The 24,004-nt window shown below is 42.6% G+C and overlaps 1 protein-coding gene across 6 annotated transcripts in view; it reads left to right on the forward strand.

Moving 5' to 3' along the window:
• Positions 1–24,004, forward strand: part of pard3ab (par-3 family cell polarity regulator alpha, b) — a 250,370-nt gene that overhangs the window by 124,034 nt on the left and 102,332 nt on the right. For 4 of the 6 annotated variants that reach the window (XM_085390426.1, XM_085390427.1, XM_085390430.1 and 1 more), the window contains 7 exons: positions 518–927; positions 4,093–4,232; positions 4,893–5,021; positions 7,654–7,689; positions 10,304–10,351; positions 19,666–19,854; positions 20,567–20,737. In XM_085390426.1, the coding sequence (XP_085246552.1) occupies positions 518–927; positions 4,093–4,232; positions 4,893–5,021; positions 7,654–7,689; positions 10,304–10,351; positions 19,666–19,854; positions 20,567–20,737 (1,123 nt within the window). The remainder of the gene's footprint in view (positions 1–517; positions 928–4,092; positions 4,233–4,892; positions 5,022–7,653; positions 7,690–10,303; positions 10,352–19,665; positions 19,855–20,566; positions 20,738–24,004) is intronic. The other 2 variants (XM_085390428.1, XM_085390429.1) reach the window with 1 other exon arrangement.

A 24,004-nucleotide genomic window follows, 5' to 3' on the forward strand; every position in this document is an offset into this window, starting at 1 on the left:
ACGTCTGTTCAGCTGTCAGGGGACCCACGTTTGCTTTATTGAAACAGGTGGCGCTAACAAGGCTTTGGTTTTACAGGGCGCTGACAGCCAACATAAGTTTCCATTCACACCTAATGTACACGAGCTCAGACCGAAGGGGTTTTAAAAGAGGATTTTCTGCAAAGTATTCGACGACTGGAGGTCTCCTTCATCTGGAGCCAAATGAGGGGATTATGCGATGGAGCTGTTGGGGAGGGTTCAGTCACTTTCTAGAGCCGCTCACGCTGGCAATGAGTATTAATTAACATGTCAGAATGTTCAGGTGGGCGAAGATGGATTTTATATATAGTACGACTGGGTGTGTGTGTTTGAGAGACACTGGGTAGATGGAGTGCTCCACTTGGCAAGTTTGTACAGACAAGTATTGCACTTGATTGTTAAGTATGTTGAGTTTTGCCTCTGTGTCTATCCTTTGTTCTCTCCATGTCCTTAAACCATCGTAAAACTGGCAAATTTCCTCCCACTGTCTTTATCCCAGAGCCCAGAATATGTTCCGTCAAGCCATGCGCTCTCCGGTCATCATGTTCCACGTGGTGCCGTCATCGATGAAGGCCCACTACGAGCAGCTGTCCCACGCTGAGAGGAACCCCGTGTACGCCTCGGGCCGTTTCAGCCCCGACTCCCTCAGTGGCAGCACTGTGTCAGGCATCGACCACACGCCACAGCGGATGTCCCGGCACGGTTCCCAAACGCACCCACACTCCCAGCCGTACCCCCATGTGCTCTCAGAGCCGACTGACGGTTACCCCCCTCTGCTTCACCCCGCGGTTTCTGCGGCCAAGCCCCCGACAGGTCACGCCCATTCACCGCAGAAGGGGATGAATTCCACGCCAGCAGGAGGCTATACGAAAAAAGTCGGGAGGAGGCTCAGCATTCAGCTAAAGAAAGGTGAGGAGAGGTCTCCACAAAAACGCACAAACTCTGCCTTAGTGATGGTTTCAACTCAAAGATAATAGATCATAAACCATAACTAGTCTCATAAGCTTATTATTAACATTAATTATGTCTTAGAATGTCATGAGGTTAAGTTTTTCATTGTTAAGTAAATATTAACACATGATCCACAAAAACATTTGGAGCTTTCATCATCAGAAAAGATCTTTATTGTTTCTGAGGAAGAAAAAAGCAAAGTCATCCTAGCGGCTGTAAAAGGGTTGGGTTTGTTGTTGTTTTTGAAGCATACTGAGACTCTTTCCAGAGGATCTGTGAGTCTCTTCTCGTGCTGTGCATTTCTCTGGCTTTTTAAGATTTAGAGGAATACACAGCATCAGTCTAACCTTTTTATTTCTACCCAATAAACAAGCAGCTTCCCGATTCCTTGCAAGCAAGTGTAGGAACACTGTTGGAAGATGGTTCAAGCACGGAAGCGTGGAATATGTGAACGAGGCTGTAAGAGGCTTAAAAACCCCATCCAGAGCTATCCGTACTGATGTAAGATGTGAAAAAGTGGGTGATAAAAGCAAACAGCATCTGCTTAGATGGAAATGTGGAGCAACGGGCGACGTTAGGACTGCAAAGCTGCAGGGATCCTGGTGTACGCTTTGACTGACAGTGGACACAGGTGGTGCAAACCTCTGCCAACAGGATTCCAGGTGTCGGTGCCAGGTCTCAGGGCCAGAGAGCTTGTTGCTAAGCAGCCGCTCGTCCCCGTGCACTGTCAAATGCCACAGCAAAGAGTCTGACAGGGCTGCACCATATGCCCGTTGAAGTTTTCACCCAAACCTGTCCTCTCTCATGGGGCGGGAATCAAGCCAGAACATAAAACATAAAAACGTCCAGCTGCTTTTTAAAAATTCCTGACTCACAGTTCTTACCATCCATTCTTCTGTCAGGTTTTTTTCACTCTTCTCATCCTCATCTGCCCTCTCGCTGACAAAACACTTGTGAAAACGCTGCATTCTGTGCATGATATGGCAGGAGATCTGCTATGTTCACAGTCAAAGATGTTATCTTTTCTCATTCCACCTTTGTTTGCTGTTGTTGGAGCAGACACTTACATGGATTAACAGTGATTCCCAAGAGGCTGTTTGGCTCATCTGTTTTGTTTTGAGTACCGACTTAAGCCTACAGCTTTGAGCGCAGATTAAGCTCCTGCATTTCTTATGTGCTTGAATCAGACACCAGGCTCCTTGCAAATCCCAGGGAGTATCAAAATCAATCACAGAATCTTATTTCTGCACAGGAAATTGCTTAGGTATGTCTTAATCAAGCTAATGGGAGTTTTAAAGATCCTCCTCCCTGTTTAAAGCCAGGAACTCTACAAGCATTTACCGGTGAGTTTAATGCCGCACCTCGAATGCCTGCGGGAAGTTGATTGGCTCATCAATGCAGGGGATTAGGTAGAGGATGTGAAACAGGATGGCTAAGTGTTGTGCTATTCTTTTCATCGGCTCATTCAGACAGGCAGGGGGGATTAAGGCCAAAACCCCTATACAGCAAAAATGCTCCTCATTGTTCTTATATTAACTTTTTTTGACACACATATCTGTTCAAATGGTTTATTTACAGAAACATATCACACGATCACAAGTTCTGAGCACTTGTACAGTAATCTTTATGTGGGAGAAGTTACTCAAGTATGTTGATTATCTGGAGAAATACACCAGACATTGTGCTGTTTTTTCCTTCACACATGCTGCAGAGAACTCTGTGTCAGACATCCACTCACGACCGTAAATGCTCAGTTCAGTTTTAATTCACTGCTTTTTTTTTTACCTGCAGTATCTGCAGTTGTCCGGTCCTGCTCATTTAGACGTTTCTGTTCTGGACCTGCAGGTTTTGTGTAGAAAGGTTTAGAGCTGCATTGCATTTGCAGATGAAAAGTTCTGGTTACCCGCTCCCTAACCCTGTTGTGTAATGCGTGTTGTTTTTTTTGACCCAGGTTGTTTTTCAATTTCCAATTAAAAATCAAGCAAAAGTATTACATTTCTTCAGGCTGAACTTTCTTATTGGCACAACATAATTGCGTGTAATTATTGACTGGTTCAAACTGAGACTTTAAAAGCATGCATTTTCATTGCCCTGCAATGTACAAACTACTTTAATTATTCACCACAAACCTACTTAAGTGCTGTGCTGACAGGGTAGAGGATTTCTCTTCATTTCCTGCAACTTCAAGTTGCCCAATAATAGGAAATAGTTTGTTTGTCTGCTAGGAATATGGATAATATGAGACAGAGACCTGCGTTCCTAATGGCTCATAATGATGCACTCGTACGAAGTTGCAGGCAAAACTTACAAACGTACACAAGCCAAATGCAATCCGCCCACAGAAACACAGGTTAATGAGCACATGTAGATCAACAACATCTCGGGGTACTGTGTGCCTTATAGGCCAGGTCACGAGGGAAAGGAGAGACTTGTTGGTGTATTCTTCTCAAAACACAGAGTCAGTTTTCATAAATGATGGTGTGAGAGGCATTTATTGTGAAATTTACAGCACCGGTTGTCGCTGTAATGCTGATTATATTGCCTCTGGTTTTTTTCAGCATTGTGATATGCTACTGATTATTTCCTGAAAGTATGATGTAATCATTCAGCTGCATGCTGAGCTGAATCAGACAGAATCAGGCGGATCGTGTTTATCACGATGTTGCAGTAGTAAATTCACAGTGGCCTAAACAATGGCCTCACTTATTAACGTGGATTGCAGTTATCTCCTCTGACACTGGGGGACGCACTCTTTAATTCAGGTAAGGTGGGCCACTTGTTACTGGATGATGGTGCTGGAAAAACTGGTTAGGAGTGTGCTCTATTAAAAGAGATGAGGTACTCATTGTTAATGGGTCAAGTGTTCCCCTCGGGTGGGACAACTATATTCATACCAACCCTTTACTCCTAATGAAAGAACCCACTTGACTCTCAGCTAAATGTCTCCCAAAACACCAGCCAATATTATTGCCCTCTCAGATACAGGAGAGTTTTATCAGTTGAATGTTAACATATTTTTAGCAGCTTGAGATCCAGAGGTACAGAGGAGACTGTGCGTCAAGATAAAACCAGATCCTATCATTCGATTTTGCATCCTCACTTATTCACCCGCTCATCCCGCAGGCCCCGAGGGACTCGGCTTCAGTATAACGTCACGGGATGTTCCCATCGGGGGCTCAGCACCCATCTACGTGAAGAATATCCTGCCTAGAGGAGCTGCTATCCAAGATGGCCGTCTCAAGGCAGGAGACAGGTTGCTAGAGGTAAGTGCAGAAAAGTGCGGTAATGCTTTACAAGGCGTGTGTGAGGAGGCTTTAATTTAGTCATTTAATAAAGTCTTAGATGGCGATTGTGATCTGGAAGGTAGATGTGCATCACGTAGGAACGGTGATTTCGTTCCAAAACACGCGAAACGGCAATTTTAAATATGTGATATACGCTGCTTGCCATCTGCTGAAGTGTAACAAATTCCTTTCTCGTAACTGTTTTAAATGGAAATGTGGATCCTGAAATTAAATCAAAGACTATGCTTCCACACGCTATCTCGTGCAGCAAAAACAGAACGGCTTTTGAAGTTGCATCATCCCACGTTGCAAACCATTTGCATAAAGGATTACACTGTGCAGCTCTGAATGTATGGGGTTATTCCACCAAAACTTTCAATCCTTTTATCCTCATGTTTTTCTCATTTTCAAACTTTGTTTGAACTAGGGCTAAAGCGACTAGTTGATCGACTAATCAAATTAGAAAACGAACCATCTGCCGCTTTGATAAAAATGTAAAGTGTTGCTGCTTTTCTGTCACGGCCAAAAGGCGTAATTAAGAGATTTGAGTGTTTCACCTTTTTTTAAAACAAGCCTAGATAATAATCCATACAAGATAATGTAGAGTTTAACCCAATTACTGTGCCTCCTCCTGTTCAGGTGAATGGCGTGGACCTGAATGGGCGGACCCAGGAGGAAGTGGTCTCCTTGCTTAGAGCTACACCCATGGGCGGGGCTGTGGGTCTGCTGGTTTTACGCCAGGAGGACTCTTTCCTACCCCGAGAAGTGGTACGTTGGCTGCTCGCCTCACTGCAGCTCTTCACCCTGTCACCATAATGAATTACATATCATGACATATATATATGTAACTTATGTATATACAGAGATGGTGTGTTCTGGCACATGTGTGTGAGCACTTCCGTGTGTGATCCTGAGCTGTCACAAGCCCTGTTAATCCTTCCAGTGAGGGCTGTGCCGTCTTCTCATTTCCCAGCTAACACAGCACGCTAGCCGAGCATGCAGATTGATGATCCTGCTCCATCGCCGCACCGCTCTTTATTATCAAGTCGCGGCTAGCCTCGGTGGAAACCTGTAGAGCTGTCTTTTCACCCTCTCCTTTCTTCTCGATTTCACTTTGTCTTCAGTCTTTCATTATCCATCACCCTCCTCTCCATCCTCCTTCACCAGCTCCCTTTCTTTCTTCACATTTGGTGGGTAACCTTCTCTGCATCTGCATTTCCATCTCCTCTCACTGTGTTTTGCCTCCAAGCTGACTCGGTAGATTGATGGATGTGTGGATGAAAAGACAGACGCAGGGCAGGTAGCAGGCAGAGAGTGAAAAACACACTTGGCTTGAATATCAATCAGGCGTAGTCTACACACATTACATTTTACAAACTGAAATACAACTGTTTGTGAGCAGTTTTTGGATGCTGCTGCTGTCACTCAGTCTTGGCAGAAGCCACTCTCAGTGATTCATGCATACTGATGCTAATTTAGTTTTCATGTTTGTTTATGTTCATGAAGTTCATGTTTTTACATGGTGCCAGATGTTGTACTTAATTATCTTTGCAGAAACATGTAACAGGATGTATGGCGTTGCCTCAAAGTTGTGTTTTTTAATCAGGAAGGGAGCTTATAATGACCAAGGCAGAAGCAAGATGGCAGAACACAGAGAATTAAGTGGCTTTATTAATGTGTGGGAAGTGAACAGTGGAGGCTGTGGGTGCGCTTTAAACCACATTGGTGTTTACTCTACAGCAACAGTCAAGGTTTCTCTGCTATCTCCCTACCTCTGCTAGCTTTAACACACAGCTTATCGAGTACTAACGTGAGTAATGGCATCAAACAGCCTTAAATCTCTGCTCTGCTGTAGCAAAAATTTATTTCTCCCTCTACCTTCAGAAGCCATGACAGCCAGCAGAGCCACAAACAGCTATTCACTAGCAAGCGGTGCCAATCAAACGGCTGATTGGTGACAATTATCACAGTGAGCGATGCAGATGAGGCTATTGGCTGGCTGTCGCCATGGGTGAAGTTTGATGAAGCAAACTGCCACACTGGTCGATACTCATCTTTAGATTACAGCAGAGCTTTAAGTCTGGCTGACTCTGCATAGCTGGTAGTTAGATGGCAGGATTTATTTGATCTGTGGTTATCAGCTGCAGAGGGTGGAGAGTGCGATGTGAAAGGGCTGAAATGGGACTCGAGGGAGATGAGGTCCAGTGCTCAAAATGAGCAGCTCGAGTCTCTATCTAAAGCTAGACTGCACTTTTTCTTCTGCGTTTTAGAGCCTGTAGAGACGAAACGGTCTGTCAGTTAACAACAACATAAGGGTGAAAGATGTTCTAAATTCACAGTAGCGCATTACTTGGGTAATTTAAGCTTAAAAAAAAACGAGATCGGGCTTTCTTGGCACATAGTTATGAATTACAAATGGCGATTACTAAGCCTAATATATTAAATCTAATGTAGAGTAATGAAAAGAATTAAGTGAGCAGCTGTTGTATTACAGGTGACATAATTCTCAGCAGGTATAAAAGCCCTTAATCTAAGCTGAACAATCTATTTTATCACTAATGTGAAACTACATCAGTGTGACACGTAATACGCTGAGCAGGAAATTGAGCTTACACTGTAATGGTAGGATAACAAAGAAATTGGAAATGTTATTCAGATTTGCTGTATTTTTATTCAAATTCCTGCATCACCAATGCAAGAATCTGGCATAAAATCACATTTAGTTTCAGAGAGAAGCAGGATTGTAAAAAGCAGCTCTGTCCTTTACAGTTTTGAATGTAGTTAAATTCAAGCAACTTTTTCAAAGCGGTTACTAAACTGTGCCGAATGCATTTGACGATCCTTTTTGAACCGCACTTTGGGCGTGGCTAAATTCTGGTGCTCACCAAGATTTGTTGTTGTTGTTGTTTTGTTTGATGACTGATGCTGACTTTTTATTTACAGTCAAAACTGTGTGAATGTTTCAGAATCTCGGTCTACACGGAGGATTTTACTTGTAAAGATTGTGGCTGTGAATTTATTCGGGTCGTTTTTCTTGCGATGAAAGCAATCTGGATGTTTGTCTCATCTTGCGATAGGGCACAGCTGGATGTTTAAAAAAATCTAGAGTACATGAAAGTGAAACTGTAAGTTTGTGCAGATGCAAAGACAGCATTTCGATGATATGACATTTTGTCTTTGCGACCGCTTCAGTTGTTTCCGAGCCACGGTTGATACTCAAAGTCTCTGCACTCGTCAGATTTATCATTTTCATATCCTGCATGTGCTTTTTCTTGAACTGCCTAACTTTATCCACTAGTTCCCTGATTTCTGTTATAGTCGAATGTTCACTGTTTATGTAAATGAGTATATTTTATTTCCTGATTACTTTTGATTCTTCTGTCCCTCCTCCATCCTCTAGAATGCTGAGCCCCAGATGCAAATCCCCAGAGATTTGGTAAGACACCACCCTTACACCGACCTGCAACAAACCTCCACCTCTCTTCTTTAACAACTCTTTATTTAGCCCAAACTCCCCCTCCTGCTCTTATCACCCAACTTATGCATGCATCCAGCCTCTGCTGCTAAACTAGCTGGTTAATCAGAGTGCAAGTCGGTACCCTACCTATAGTGTTAGTCACTAATTTAAATCTCTAGCTAGAGTCGCTGTAACAAGTCACAATTTCATGCTTCATCAGTATGTGGCTGTTGAAGTTGTGCTGCAGTATAATTTGCTCCATAACTCCCTTCAGAGCTGTGTTTGCCAGTGAAGGTGGAAGTTTGCTGTATTTGTTAGCTGTGGATAAGGCTGTCAGTCTGGCCTTGTTGCTGCAGACCCGCTCCGATATGTGAGGCGAATAACAAACCCAGTTTAGTTTAGGGGGAAATGCAGACAGTGAAACGTGCACAGACACTTTGACAGCTTTAATAGATTAACGGTTTCCGTAATTGAGGAATTTAACATAAAGTATATAGCGTGCTATAAATGTCTGACAGAGATTCTTAATCTTGGGATTGTACCCTATGGAGTATGTTTCCGAATCTACCTTCTGTGAATAATCAGCCCTCATCAGGATGTACAGTGTCTCCAACTGTTACAGTGTGGTCTTTATGGCACACATTACCCAAAAAGGCTCTCGATTGCAGCAGCTGTTAAAAGCTCGTCTGTTTTTACTGCTCGTATTAAAAAGCTATTCAGATTTCCATAACTCTCCATTTACATGCCAAATTTGATTTGTGATTTAACAGACTTCACATCTTCACATCTGGCCTTACCTTCAGGTTACATCTGGCTGAGTGCAGGTAATTGGTTAGGTTTTTGCGTGGCACATTAGAAGTGTAATTGCCCAGTTAATCTGATTGGCGGTTCTACCTGCCAGCTGTGGGGATGATCCTTGTCGTGACGAAGCGTTATGGCGGGGCGTTGTTGACTATTGTGACTGCAGCTGGCACATTTCATATGTGTGCACATGTGCAGAAAAGATGACGCGTATCATTCCAGAAGCATTAGAATAAGTGCAGATAAACACCACTGTGTCTCCCGTTGCTGCATTTCAATGTCACATTTTAAAGTCGGAATGGTATAAGCCATCCTTGGAAGAATTGTGCTGTCTTCCTTCCAAAAGTGCACTATAAGTTTAAACTTTTGGAATATTTATTGGGAATTAATTGCTTTGCTTTTGCCTTTTACTCACATTTCTTTTTTCTCAGTAATGTAAAGAACAATCCAGGTGGTCTGTGTGGTTTGTGTAGCAGTTTCATGTGGTTTTGTCTCTTTCTGACTCTGATCTTTTTAGGAATTGATGCTAGCCTAATTATTTATATATATATAATGTAGCAATTTGCAATTTGCGTCTTTAATGAAAGAAAATAATGTCCGTTTCCTCAATTTTGGAGGTTTCCCACCCTAAAGATCGATGTGAACCAGAGCCAGACGGATAAGAAAAAGCACCACAGTCCCACTGTCTCCTCTCGCTTCTCTTTTCAACTCCCTTCTTTCCTGCTTTCCAAACTCCAAACCTCCAGATGAGCCTTCTCCTTACCCTTTCCCGGAACATCAACCGCCATAATGGATTCAGTGCCTTTCAGATGTTATCTGTTGTCAGGCGCCTCATTTTAAACATCTCACTGCCGATAACAGCAACAATAGCAGAGGCACCATGATGGTGTAAGGGGCAGGGAGTGGGTCCGAAAGAACATCTTTTAATGGACATGCAAGTATTAGATAGCTTTCCAATGGAAAAGGCGGGATAACATCAGTGCCCCTGGGACAGCAGCTCGTTATTATTGTCCTCATTCTCGTATTAGTTTTCTTAAGTGACCACATAATAAAAACAACTATAGAACATTGTGAAAATTCAAATCACTCTCAAATCATTACTTTTGTTCAGCCAACTGTCCAAAGTTGAAAAGCATTTAATTAAAACATCTAAAGCTTTCAATTCTTTAACAGTAAGCAAAAAGCAGGCTCACGTGCCGCATGGGGAGCTTAATTATGTCTGTTGATTTTCTTTAACTTTTCTGTTATGCATCTCTACAGTGCAGTTAGTCGTGTTAAAAAAAGCTAACAAAACTTACTATGTAGACAGCTTTTAGATCCGCGGCTTTGCCGGCACTCAGCTGGGTTTTTGGAAGCCGGCACAGCATGACTCATCCTTTGAGAGAGCTCTGTCAAGGGTTACACGGCAGACAAAATGCAGCAAGTGAAGTGGAAAAAGCACTCGCTTTATGAAATCGGTCCAATGACCCAAAAAATCACGCGCGATTTTACAGTAGTGCTTTAGAGGTTGGCTAAAACTTTTAGTTGTTTTGTCATGTTTACGCGGTAAAGCCACCGTGCTCTCCAATCATTGCAATAAAAATGGCCAATGATTAAGGAGACTCCTGTTTCTTTTAGCACTTCATCCATGGCATTAGCGCCCATGACCCTCTTTGTTACATATTTGGTCAAGTCACTTTAAACTTTCTGGCCAAATAGGTTCTTTATTGCAAGTAGTGTCTTGGACTCAGTAAGTGGTCCATGTCTAAGGGGCTTCTGTGTCTAACCTGTTGACTTTGACTGCTCCCTTTAGCATCCACGGCAGCCTGTGACAGCCGGGAAACACCATTGGCTGATAGAGGTAACTGCTGCATGACATCAACAGCATGGGCTATTATGTGCTGTATAGGGGGAAAAGGCATGAAAGGCAAATGAGATACTTTGGGTGGCTGCACAAATAGACTGGGAGTCATTTAAGCAATCCATTGCTTTCCCAATGGTCTGTAAAAACAAAAGAATTTGTTGGGTTTTCTCTTCTGTCTCTTCCTCGCCCCCTTCTTCTCATTGTTTCGTCTCCTGTCTCTGTCTTTGTTAGTTCCCCTTTTCTTTATTTCACTCCCCCCCGCCTCTCTCTCTGCCTCACACACGCACACTTAAGACACACTTTAAGACTTAAATCCTCTTCTCTGCACCTGGCTGCTACAATACAGTGCTGATCAAAGGCATCCGTCTTTACATGCCTGCTCTGATAGTTTCATAATGGGCCCATAACGTGAACATTCAGCTCCATTGTTTATGCCATTAGTCATACTGGCTTATGGAAAATTACTGCAATGCTATATTGAAAAGCCATCAGCAGGAGCAGCAGTAATGCTACAGCAGCGCCGTGCCAAGATGCTATCTATCACATGTGAATGTTTCTCTCTGCACACAAAGCTGTTATGAAATGGTAATTTGTTAGCACATTTTGGTGTAATGATGAAGGATTTTTTCACAGCGTGATAAAGCATTCAGCATGGCCGCCCATGACACGGCATATATTTACAGAAGAATCTGGCAGCATTATACTGTATTTGTCTGTGAGGAGGTCAGAAGTGTGGTGCTGTTGTGTGGGAGGGGTTTGTATTTTTGTTTTTAAACTACAACTTGCATGACAAACCAAAGCCGTGCATTAGTGCAACATTTCATTTGCAGCTCGTAATAACAAGTCAGTCGGTGAAAACCGTGAGCGCATGATGCATCAAAGCTTCTATGTTCTGCTCTTTGTTTCAACGCTTCGTAACATACAGCACCCGATACAGCAGTTGTTACATGAAGTAAAGTACCGAATGTGTCCGGGGGTTTTTTTTGGACTCCTCTAAGGTTTTGCAAAAATATAACAAACATTACGCCATATTTCATTTATACAACTGTGCACAGTTTATTTGTTAAGCAATAAATGCTGTCAACGGTGGAATATGGGGTCGTAATTCATTTTTGATTAACTGAAAGAGAATGCACAGTCACCAAAGTTTTCATTCCAGGAAGTTAATGAAATTATCTCACATATTTCTGGATCATAACAGCAGACTCCATGGCAGGCATTCAGATTCAACCTTTGGAGAAACTAGCACTGTTGAGCTGTGTTTATAGCCACGAGTCAGCTCTACTGACTGGGGTAATAATTGCATCATATCTCTATCTCAAAAGATCTGATATGATATTCCTCACTCTGCATTTTCCACATTAGGTGGCTGGTTATTGCTGCTGCATGTCTGATGGCCTACGTCAGCATAAATCTATCTGGCAATAACGGTGACAAGTATTCTTATTTAAAGTCTAAAATGCTGGTGTCTTCTAAGCGAGCATAACTAATAAAACAAAGCCTGACTTTAAAGCAGTACCTATTGTGCTTTTCCTATTATTTATATGTATTCAACAGTGGGGACGCTGAAGCCTGAGGGTGATAGGTGGAACAAAAGGGCTAACACAGAGTGACTGACAGTCATTCATGATCACAATCACACCTATGCTCAATTTAGAATCACCAATCAATCTAACATACTGTGGGAGGAAGCTGAAGTACTCAGCGAGAGTGCATGAAAGCTCCACACAGGAAGCTCCTGGCTGACCAGTGGATTCCTGATCCTAGTCACTCTACACATGTGAGCCAACAGTCCTACCCACTGTCTGTGAAGGTTCTCAGTCATCCAGGTTATTGCAGTCTAAGAAGCTTGGAAGGAAAAGCGTCTGGACTTCTTGAGGTTTTTAAAGACGTTTCACCTCTCATCTGGGAAGCTTCTTCAGGTCTAAGAGCAACTGGTGGAGAGTCCCAGATTTTAAACCCTATGGGAGTGGGTGTAGATCACAATCAGCCAAGGTTTCAGGCGAATCCATTGGTGAAACCTAGCCCCACCCTATCATGTGATTTACTGAGATCCAATGACCCAGGATGTGAGTGGGCGTTAAGGCGTCTGGGAAGGGATCTTCTTCAGTTGCTCTTAGAACTGAAGAAGCTTTTCGGATGAGAGGTGAAATGTTTCCAAGGAAACTTAAAGAAGTCCAGATGGTTTTCTTTCTAACTCCATAGGTCCTAACCACTCAACCACCGTCCAAAGCTCTAAAACTGTGCCCAGTGTACTCAGTGTGCAGGTGATCCTTGATGGCCAAAAGCTCAGACGTGACAATGCTCTAAACATTTTATTTCGGACAGTTTTTTGCACTCTGTATGATGTCGGGAAACATGGATCTTCATGAGCTCAAAAGCGACAACCCACCTTCTGTTTGCAGTGAATGAAAAGAAAACTGTCCTAAAAGAGTTAAAAGGACACATTTCAGACAGAGGATGAACTGAGTCTCTGTGTGAGGTCAATAAGTCTGTTAAAAGATAATATTACTGTACCTAACTGTACTGCTTTCAGCCTCAAATAATCTTTGCATTTCAATTTCTGTCCTTCTACTCAAATACATTGAGTAGTCACGACTGGTGGACAGTTCATAACTTACTGCAACCCTGTAAACTTTGAAATTGGAGTTTTTCTGTTGATGGGGTATCTGTTGCTCTTACTACTGTACATGATCTGAATATTGGTGTTATCGCCACCTCAGGTAAATAGCAGCTTAGTGGGGTTTTTTAGCTGTAATGTAGCAAGAAGTCATTACTGGAGTTACATAACTTGTATCATTATTAGCACAGGAGAATAGCAGCAGTGATTAATGGTTGCAGCTCGGTGGCAGCAGGCACAGTGGTGTTTCTGTGTTTTCCAGCGGCCCGGTGGTGACACATACAAGTCAATCAGAGAGGGCCATTCTACCACAGAACAGGCCTTTTGGCTTAATTAAAGTGATGTTTCAAGCTGCCACCTGGCCTGTACCCTCACGCACACACACATTACAGCCACCCATACAGGACATTACACACACGCACACACACACACTGTATGCAGCTACATAGACTATCAAGAGCCTTTTGCACATTGCAAACTCTAAAACGCACGGGTCATATGGCACGATTTACACAAACACGCAACACCTCAGATGCACACGCACCACTACACATTTGCACATAAGTATACTCGCGCACTAGCACACACGGGCGTAGAGTGACTGGGAGCAGCTGCTAGTGTAATTGCTTGGGGTTGGATGAGGTTATAAATGGTTTCTAGTGGCCGAGAGAGAGGGAGAGCTAGAAAGAGGGCAGCTGATTAGTTTTGGACTGCAAGTTGAACGTGTGTGTGTGTGTGTGTGTGTGTGTGTGTGTGTGTGTGTGTGTGTGTGTGTGTGTGTGTGTATCAGCCTCCATAATGCTGTAAAGGAAGTGTCTATCAGCATAGTCATATCATAGAAGGATAGCATGTTTTTTGTTTGTTTTTTTTTTGTTCACACACACAAATCATACCAACACACAAATCATACCAACACACACACTTCCTCTCTTTCCCCCTGTCACTGGCTTTCTCTATGACACACATACACACTCCACACACCTGCCTTCCTCTCCTCCTCCGTGCTGTGCCTGCCTCGGGTACGTCGATCACACAGGTATTTGATATTCATGGTTTATCAGCATGGAGCTACAGCGAGACACATCAGAAAGAGTGGGAGAAGAGAGAGAAGGTGAGGGGGAGGGGGGACAAGTAGGAGTCATGAATAGAGGGGAGAAAAGGGGGAAGCAGGAAAGGAGGGTGCGAGAAAAGGGGAGGAGAGTGGAAAGACGAGGACGAGGGAAGAGGCTACGAACATTTATTTATTTTTTCTTCACTGGAAAAAAGGATCATAGCAGAAACGACCAAAGTCAGACACTTTTTGGGTATAGTGTGGATTGTAAAGGGTGAGATGGAGTGATGCTGATGAAGATACAGGAACACAGAGCGAGGATGGCAGTGCATAAAGCAGCAAAAGAAAGCCAGGAATATGAAAAGATTTGGAGTATGAATAAGCAGAGATGGACTGTGCTACAGTAGGCAGCCAACAATGCTCTCCACGCCCGACTTCTCTCGACCAATTACACCCTTCACTGCCCCCTTTTTACTTCTCTCTCTCTTTTCAGTCATCACCTCCAGCCCTCCTCCCCCCCCCCCTTAAAATTCCCCTCAACTGACTTTTCCAGATGCCATCAAATCGACAGGTTTATATAGCCAAAGTCAAGCTAATCATTCCAGGCCCCGCAGTGGAGAAGGAAAAAGCAGGAAAAGAGTCTGATTCCCCGTAATGCTCAAGTTTTAGTTACTGCACACATACAAAGAAGAGCAGAGGCTTTGAAGGTGTGAGACTTGCATTAGATGTGCTGCACTGGAGAGGTTTGGGGAGGATGGATGGGAATGAGTGAAAATGAGAATGCGAGAGGGACAGAAGGCTTCAGAAAGCTTGTGTGTGTGAGAGGGCTTAAATAGGAGAATTTAATGCGTCATTTTTTCCTTCTTTTAAGTGTCAAGTTTTATGTTACAGCCAAAATTTGGTCAGCAGTTAACAAAAAACAAAAGTTATTGCTCCGAGTTAAAGCCTGTTAATCCTCAAAGCCTCGTCCAGCTCACTGTCATCACCTGTGCTGACTTTAAACACTCCAGTCCCATCAATCTGTGGTTGTTCTTATGTAGAAGTTCTTCCATTTCTTAAGTCGGATAACTGAGAAAGGAGCTGCTTACTTTATGGATGCCACCTGTGAACTAGACAAAAAGCATTTTTCCTGTGATTTCAGAGTTTTCAGACAAGCGGTGTTTATCTGAACCGAGTTCAAATTTGAGGCTCACGTTTTCAAGTGCATCTTTCTGCACAGTACTTTGAGAAAAGCTCGTTTTCCGTGTGGCACAATCACTACTTTAGCGTCAAGGATAAAAGCAAAAACGATGGCTCTTCAAATTTAGATGTTTTAATGTTGGGTGTGCTCGTAGGAATAAATGATAAGAGGGGGAAACGAGGAGCCGAAGAGATGGGCGACGGAAGAACAAGTAGAAGCTGGGGAAGGGAGGTGGCGCAAAACAGGGAGGAGATGAGGAGATGGAGATTTAAAAAATAAATAAATGTGAAAGAGCAGTATAAAAATATGAAAAGCGGAGAGAGTGAGAGATACAGGCGCGCAGTGAGAGAGGTGGCAGTGTCTCTCCTTTTGTGTTCCACGTGGATTCATCCCTTTCTGTCAGCCTTTCATTCACACTCCCTCGCTCGCTCACTCTGTCATTGTCATGCTCGCACTCTCTCATTCTTCTCACCCTTTTCTTTTCGGCTCCTCGCCTTTCCACCCTCTCCATTTCCCCCCCATCCCTCCTCAAGCCCATCGCTACTTTCCTTTCCATCACCTTCATTCAGCTCCTCTCACTTTGAACCTTCTTTGCCTCCTGTGCCTGTGTGGGTTTTTTTTCTTCTGATTTTCTTGTTGGTGTATTTTCTCTGTCTGGTCTTAATAACAATAATAATCAGTTAGATAATTCAGGATCTCAGAAAAACAACAATTAAGCTTTATTTAAAAGTTGGTACACTGCGTCCAATTTAAGATAAATATTTTGGATCATGACTAAAATTTAGATTATAGGTTATCAGAAGGTTGTAACTTTGTTATACATAGTAATAAAATGTTACTTATAATTTTGCTTACACACTGTAAACAGGGATGTAGTAGGAGTAGAGCACATTTGATGCCCACAGTTGGCCTTAGTGGTAAAATCATGTACTTCAGAACTTTTCCCAGGCTGACCCACAGCTCCTTTCCAAAAAAAGAAGGAAAAAGTAGCCTCTCTGGCGGTTTATGCTAATCTTACCTCCACAGACTTCTCTCCACAGATGGTACCATACCTGATCTGTGGCAGGCCCACTCGCTGCCTGTTAAAGTGCTGTCACGCAGGATGCCTCGTGAGTGGCACGCTCTGAAACCCATTATTTACACTGCTTCGCTCAAGCTGTGACTGCTGCCCTCGCAGCCAATGGAAAGACGGCATCCACGCAGCAGTGTGCAGGGATCGAGGGAAAATTGATATTATAGGTGTAAAGTAACTGAATTATATAATTGAGCTTCGAGATTGCAGTAAGAGCATCAGAGAAAATCTTTTGATTTGTTCCTCTCAGTAATGAAGAAAAGAGGTGCAGGACACAGACTGAAACACTGCTGGAAGTCTTTAACTGTTTTGCTCTGACCTTTGTGACTGCCTCAAACAGCACATTGAACCCTGTGGTGTGGAGTGCACATATTGCATGCTGAATGAGAGTCTCATCAATCAGAAAGAAGAGCAATGAAGTTAAATAGCAAAAATAAAATTTTGACATCGTCTTCAAAATAAAGAAGCCCAAGGTTTCGTTTTTGCAAAGATAATATTCATTATATTTCCACACTAAACCATAATTGTGTTGGTTGGTGGTGGAAATTCTTTGCTAGTGCGCATTTAATGTGTAAAATCAACATTGCAAATGCTGTAAACGAGCCTGCGGTGGTTTAACGACTGTTAATACCTACAAAAAGACACAATACTAAGCCCCCTCCCTAAAATGTTATTAGAAGCATCTGTAGCTTCAATGACAGCACGCATTTGCTGTGACATGATCTTGCTAATCATATGCAATATCACAACATTGATTTCCATCCAGAGTAGCACTGATTTTGACAAGTTCTCGTATTAATGTTGGTCGGGATTTTGGACTCTGTGGAGGCCGATGCATGTAAGAAAATGTCTCGTGCTCTCAGAAGTGATCCTGATGAATCCTGGCGGGAGCATGCCCGTGCTATTAGCGAAGAAAAAGTACAATTAATTGAAGCAACCTCTACCCTCTTTTATCAAAAACTGGTGGAACCAGCTGATGAGCAAGCACATTTTAGCTAACAGAGACCAGCATTAGCTAGAAATGCAGTAAGTTATAGCATTTAAAATAACAGGCTTAACTGATTAGTTAATTAATTAATTGATTTTTAGCTGAGTTTGCCATCTGTGGATACAGTATCAGTCTTAACTATGTCTACCAGACTAACTGCTAACTGCTGTTGCTGGAAGGCTCTCCAGTCTCTTTTGTGTTTTGGAAAGGCGAAAAGGCTTTGGAGCATCTCCGACGTTACCATTTATTTTGCTCTCAGGGTTACCAGATATACTTTCCAGTCCAATTATCTTGTAAGTTTTGCATAACGCTGTGTGAAATATGGCAGTTAAATTCAATCAAACTATTAGATTTAAATCTAAAAGGGAACAGGAGGCTATTTTCAGCCCTGAAATAAAACCTCATTTACAGATCAGTTCTATTGTGACTTCACTTTTCTTCTTATTCACTTACTCACAGCTCAGGAGTCACTTTTTAATTAGCCTTAAATTTATTCCAGCAGAATGAATTGCACCAAAATAATTAAATTCCTGTTGTCTTTATTATCCTGCAGCACTCGTATCAAATCGACTCGTGCTCTGTTTTTAATTTTCTCACAACTTTATTCCAGGTAGCATTCTTTTGTCTTTCTGAAACACGCAGACACCCTGACGGTGCTCTTCGTGCTTCCTTGTCCTTTATCTTCCTCCTCCTTCCTTCCTCCCCTTCCCTCCCCGTCCTTTTTACTCCATCCTCACTTTGCCCTCCTCCTCCGCCACTTTGCCTCTCCCTCCATCCCTCTTTCTCCCTCCTCGGTTGCACCCAGAGTAATTCCATCTCTCTCCCAGCAAACAAAGGGAGCTAATGACATGCTGACACCGAGCCCGATGATTGAATTCATTAGGCGTGCACAATAATTGCCAGGCGCTAGTGTGCACGCACCCATCTATTCAGAGGACAGCTGTCAAATAACAAGCAAGAGAGAATAGCTTTTTATTGTTGGAGCTGGAAGAGAGAGGGAGAATGAATTTAGAGAAAGAGTGAGAGAAGCACCTGTTGTGGAGGGGAAGAGACAGAGAGAGCACTCAGCATGTCAATTAGGCTGCTGTGTTCATGCGGGGTTACTGGGAAGTTTACTGCCTGTTTGACGCACTTGGCATCATGATTCAGGTGCGAGGTTTGTGCTTTTTTTTCTATAGGAACACTTTTAGTCAGACGTTTTTAGTGGAGACATTCAGCTGTGACTTAATATCTAAGCCACAACTCTTAGTTCTGAGGTGAGGCCCTAGTCCTGAGTATACAGGGATGTTTAAGAAGAGTACGTCTTGACATTTGTTGGCCATATTTGGAGTCTCCGTGTCCTTCAAACACTAAATGTAGTTGTGGCGTTGATCTGGAGTGCATCTGTGCTGTAATGATTTGAAATTAACAGGAGATAATCATATTGGACTGAGCTTGAACACCTCATAAGGCTGACATTAATCACAATATAGATGCAGTATATACTCAGTAATCTAATCAGAAACACGCACTGGCAAATTTGCAGTTATTGAACACTTCTTAGTTGTGTACCTGCAGATGCTTCACAGTAAATGCTCTCCAATTGCATTTGCTTTGATTCACGCTGCGCTTTCAAGTACATGACAGAAGTGTTCAGTTAGCCAAGATATTGGCTGTTGTGGAGCTTCATATAACTGTGCAGTGTTTGTTGTTGGTGGATGGGAAGCAGGTTAGTGTTATGTCATTTCTCATTTGTCGGAGCGGGCTACAATCCTTCTCCAAAATTCTTCCACTGTAGGAGACTGCACTGCAGAACTTACTCGGACTTGCAGCTTATTCACTGGCACCAAAGATCAAAGCTAACACATCACATCCCAACTATTATAAGATGCCATTTTGATGTCAGAATGGATATTTCTTTAATTTATCTGGTTCAGTGTTGAGTAATGAGAGCCGTGTGCCTTAATTATACAACAGAAGTCTCTGCCTGCATATACTAAGCACCTGATTTAACACTTAAGACTGGTAGTCTAACACTAATAAATCTGTTGTAGATAATGAGCTTGCACTCTGATTTACCTCCCTGCTAACTGCCCTGCTGCAAATTATATGCAGGTTCTTTTCATTAACCTCAAGTAGCCAAATGAATGTCCTTTTAACTTTTGTACTTTTGCTAACCCCAAGAAGACGGAGAAAGTGTGGCAAGGCTGAAGGGGTGTTTGCTTTACTGCTTAGGCTAAATGCATGAATGTTTTTTGGTTTGGATGATTAAATATTTATTACGGTGTACGAGCATTTAGATGTATTTAAATGTGATTCTGTCTCGGCGGATTCTCAAAAGTTCTTTTGTAGTCGCTGGTCGGGTTGCTTTCGCTCTGTAAATTGGGCTCCATATCTCAATCTTTGCTCCGCCTCTTACAGAAGACAGAGGAGGACGAGTTGGTCCTGACCCCTGATGGGACCAGAGAGTTCCTGACCTTTGAGATCCCCCTCAGTGACTCGGGTTCTGCAGGTTTGGGTGTGAGCGTTAAAGGCAACCGCTCCAAGGAAAACCATGCAGATCTGGGCATCTTTGTCAAATCCATCATAAATGGAGGTGCAGCCTGTAAGGTACAGTAGCCTCTCTCATGAATAATAAAGCGTCTGAATGGAAACAAAGAAGAAAGATTAAAAATGTGTTCATTCATGGAGGCGAGTTTTTTTTTTTTATATATGAAATTGAAATCTAAAGATGCTGATTCAGTTAAATCTGACTCTAAATGTTATGTACACCAGCAAGTCCTAACTGACACCTGGCCGACGGCAGAATCATTAAGTTTAGAATTAAATCTGTGTGTCTTTACATTACATTAGAATGTCTTTGTCTTAAAGCTTTTTATATTTTAGGTGTGATTTTTCGATATGCCAAACTTTAAAAAGTAACTTTAACCTTCTAACAGGGAACGTGAGGTAAACGACTTTCCTGGTTCTAAGAAACACTTAAGCTGTGATGAGCTCTATGAGCACAAAGCAGCCTTTCTTCCATGGCTGTCTGTAGTGCTGCAGTCAGTTTCAATAGTCCTTCAACTTGATTGTTTTTCATACAAACAAGCTTGTGTTGACAGCTCATGATAATGGCCTTGAAAGCACTGTTTTCTCCAAGACATTAGATCATGACTAGAAACAGGATCCTCTTAGTGAGTGAGTTATTGTTAAACCGGAGGTGTAAGTGCTTTTAGGTCTATTTACAGCGTTTATTGTTCAGTCAGTAAAAATACACAATGCACTTTTTCCATAGTGTTAAAAGTTTAAACAGCATATGTAATTGGTTGTTTATTAAAAGGACGGGCGACTGCGAGTAAATGACCAGTTGATTGCTGTCAACGGCGAGTCGCTATTGGGCAAAACCAACCAAGACGCTATGGAGACGCTACGCAAGTCCATGTCAACTGAAGGCAACAAGCGTGGTATGATCCAGCTCATTGTGGCCAGGCGAGTTGCCAAAAGAAATGAGGTAGGAACCAAGGTGAAGGATGGATTTGAATGTCTGGTTCTCGGCTGTGTGAATTTATATAGACCAGGACAATCATTACTTTTTAATTAGAACCGCTGCTTTGCCGATTTTGCTAATGTGTCTTACTGATGATTAAATGGGAGTCTGAGAGGGCTTAAAGCCTCAGTTTTAGAACTTATCCAGCATATTGGCTGTTATATTGCCTGATGTTGGCTGTTTGGAGATAAATCAGTGTCAGAATTTCCAACGTTGAAAAATTAAAAGTGGAGATGGAAGAAACGCCCTTCAACCATTGACATTGCTTAATTTGTCCACCAGGGGGCAGAGCGTAAACGACTGATCCATGACTTGTAAAACAGTTATTAACTTATTTTAAAACAGCATTCACATATCACCTTAGTAAATGGGCTGATTCTTATATAGCGCTTTTCTACTCTCCCGGAGTACTCAAAGCCCTCACCTTAGTAAGGACTCATAAATAACTAAACTAGTGCTGTCAGCGCTAATGCGTTAACACAAACTGACTCTCGTTAACACAAACTGACTCGCGTTAACGCATCAAAATTGGCAAATCCCCGTTAACGCAGATTAGTCCGTGTGAGGGGTTCCTCGGCGTTAACGACTAACGCGATTAACAATTAACTCATCTGGAGCATTTTGGGCAGCTTGTCCGATTTGTCCATTCTCCACTCCAGATGGGTTTAGTGCGCTAAAACCTCATTTAATTGCGTTAATCGTGAGGACAGCATTAACGCGTTTACCCACGTTAACGCCGTATTAACATGTTAAAGCTGACAGCACTAAACTAAACATAACAAATGTTAGGGAAATCCACACATGTGGCTGTTATTTTGGATTTTAAAGTGACTAAATTTCATATTGGTCTGAAGAATGCTGTATTAGTCGGGATCTACTCAAGTTCAGCATCATAGCTGTGACCAGCACGCTTTTGTGTAAACCATGCAATCAGAAGATTTTACAACTAGTACAGCAACTATAATAATTTACTGTTTTTGCTCACTCTGAGCATATATGACCTTTTGCAGCAGCCGACTTGGCTTTCACAAATTCAAACCTCAGAGTTGTGCAGAGTTGAGCCGTTTCATTGGGAAAACTGTGGGGAAACATCGTGCCCAAGGCCGTGTCAACATTAGTTTTTGAGCAAAAGAAGGTGGCGTTCATTCAGTATTAATGCTCGGGCTTTTTTGTTACCAGCTGTTCTGTGATTTGAAGCAGTGTAGTGAGTTCTTCGACTGCTGCTGCTGATTCACAAAACATCCAGATTTAGACGCAGACTGCAGTTTGGTAACGAACTGCTATTTCAGTCTGCTAGAGTCCAACCTTACTTTTAGTATTTTCAACTCTAATGGGGCAAATTTCACTTTCCAATCTGTTAGTATTCAGATCAGAATATCTATAGTTGCAGTTTCCATGTTGTTGGGGTTTTTTTTGTTTTTGTTTCTCTAAAATTTGGCATTGCTGTTCTTGAATATAGCCACTTAAGTCATTAGGCCTGATTTCTGTGAGTTCCTTTCTGTGATAAATATATAACAACCCAAAGCCAAACCACTGGGAAATACCCTTATAAGCATCAATTAATTATTTCATAAAATAAAAGGAAGCAGTCAGGTCATAGCATTTCACCAACCCCTTACATTCACTCCTGCCTCCCTCGAGGCAGGTGGAGGAAAAATACACGGCTGCGAACTGAGCTGCGCAACTTTTCTCCTCCCCTCAATGTCATGTTTTTACATTCTCCGTACACCTTGGCCTGTCGCCTGCTTGAAAGCTGAGGCTGAATCTGTGTGCACCGCTGCTGCGTGTCTGCAAATGGACGCGCACATCCGTGTGCACGTGTACGCCTCTGGCAGTGCCTGGCTTCTCTGCTCTCCTTTTCCAACCTGGTGTGTCAAAGTTTTGATTTCCCCTCGGTCCGCCTCGTAATTGAAAGCAGAGGCTAAGCCTGGAGGTGTGTCTTGTGTGTGTGTGTGTGTGTGTTATCAGCCTGTGTGCGTGTATATATGTGTAGTGAAGCGTGCAGTTTGTGCTTTTGTACATCCAGCTTATGCACATATGCATTTATTTACCAGGATATTTCTGCGTGTCCGTTTGCCAACACGTCCTATGTATATGCACACGCGTGTGTGTTGCCGACATGTCGAAGCAGTGAGACTTCACAGAGAGCGTGGTGGATGAATAAAATTCGAGCGCTGGGAGTCTCGTCAATCTTTGCTTCACATGCAGAGCTGGAGGCATGGCCTGAGGCTGTCCAAGTGTCTGGCTATTTATAAAAATAGAGTCCGTGACACTGAGAAAACAAGAGGAGGAAAACAACAATTTAATACACTTGTTCTCAAAGAGACTGGTCTGAGCTCGAAGCCCCATAGGCTCAGTATAGATTAACGCATCATAACCAGCCGTCAATCAAATATTACTTAAAATCTAATAACACCTAATTACTATAGGATAAGAGCTATAGCTCATTTGACATTTAGCGACATATGTGATCAGATAAATATTTATTTACTCTCCCTCCCGTATCCCCGTCAATCCGATATCAATCTCAAATGTTTGCTTTTGCATAAATCACAGGCTCCACCATTTCCGATCTTTCCTCCATCCCCATAGAAACGCAGTGAACTCCAACCAGCCAACTTCCACATCACCGCTGGCACCCGAAGGGATCGAGACCTTCCAGGAGTTCAATTATCAGCCTGAATATGCAATGAGCTGCGGTGTGATTTGTCCACGTGCCCTCAGTACGGCGAATCCCATCGGCTATTACCGAGGCATTTCACCCCGGCCCCTCAGTCACCCGATTCATTAACTACCTCATTTAAAGTCAAGAGCAGCTGCATGCCGGCAGTCACAGCACCATATGGCGACCTTCGAAATGAGTCGCTCTCCGTAGTTGATTTGTTTTATCCATGTGAAGTTTTCATTAGTTATGTTTGCCATCGTTCAAACGGTTTAATCTGTTCAGCAAATGACTTTCTTCATTTGTAGTGCAAGAAAGGCATCCAGAAAAATTAAGACGTGTTAGCAGTAAAACTGGTAGAAACTTTTATTGGCATACTAACATTTTTTTCTACAGGAGGAGTTATTTAAAAAGGAAATGTCTATGATTTTCTTACCTTTCTACAAGAGCTATTATGGTGTCTTGCTTAAGGGTTTTGAATTTTGCCTTATTTCCAGTGTGAACTTATTGTATTACTCTACACTTCGCAGGCCTGTGCTGTATTTTTACTTGCGTGCATTTATTGGAAA

The sequence above is a fragment of the Rhamphochromis longiceps genome, linkage group LG18 (assembly GCF_057381845.1).
Source record: "Rhamphochromis longiceps isolate RC_006_pf linkage group LG18, R_longiceps_female_GT1.1, whole genome shotgun sequence".
NCBI lineage: Eukaryota > Metazoa > Chordata > Actinopteri > Cichliformes > Cichlidae > Rhamphochromis > Rhamphochromis longiceps.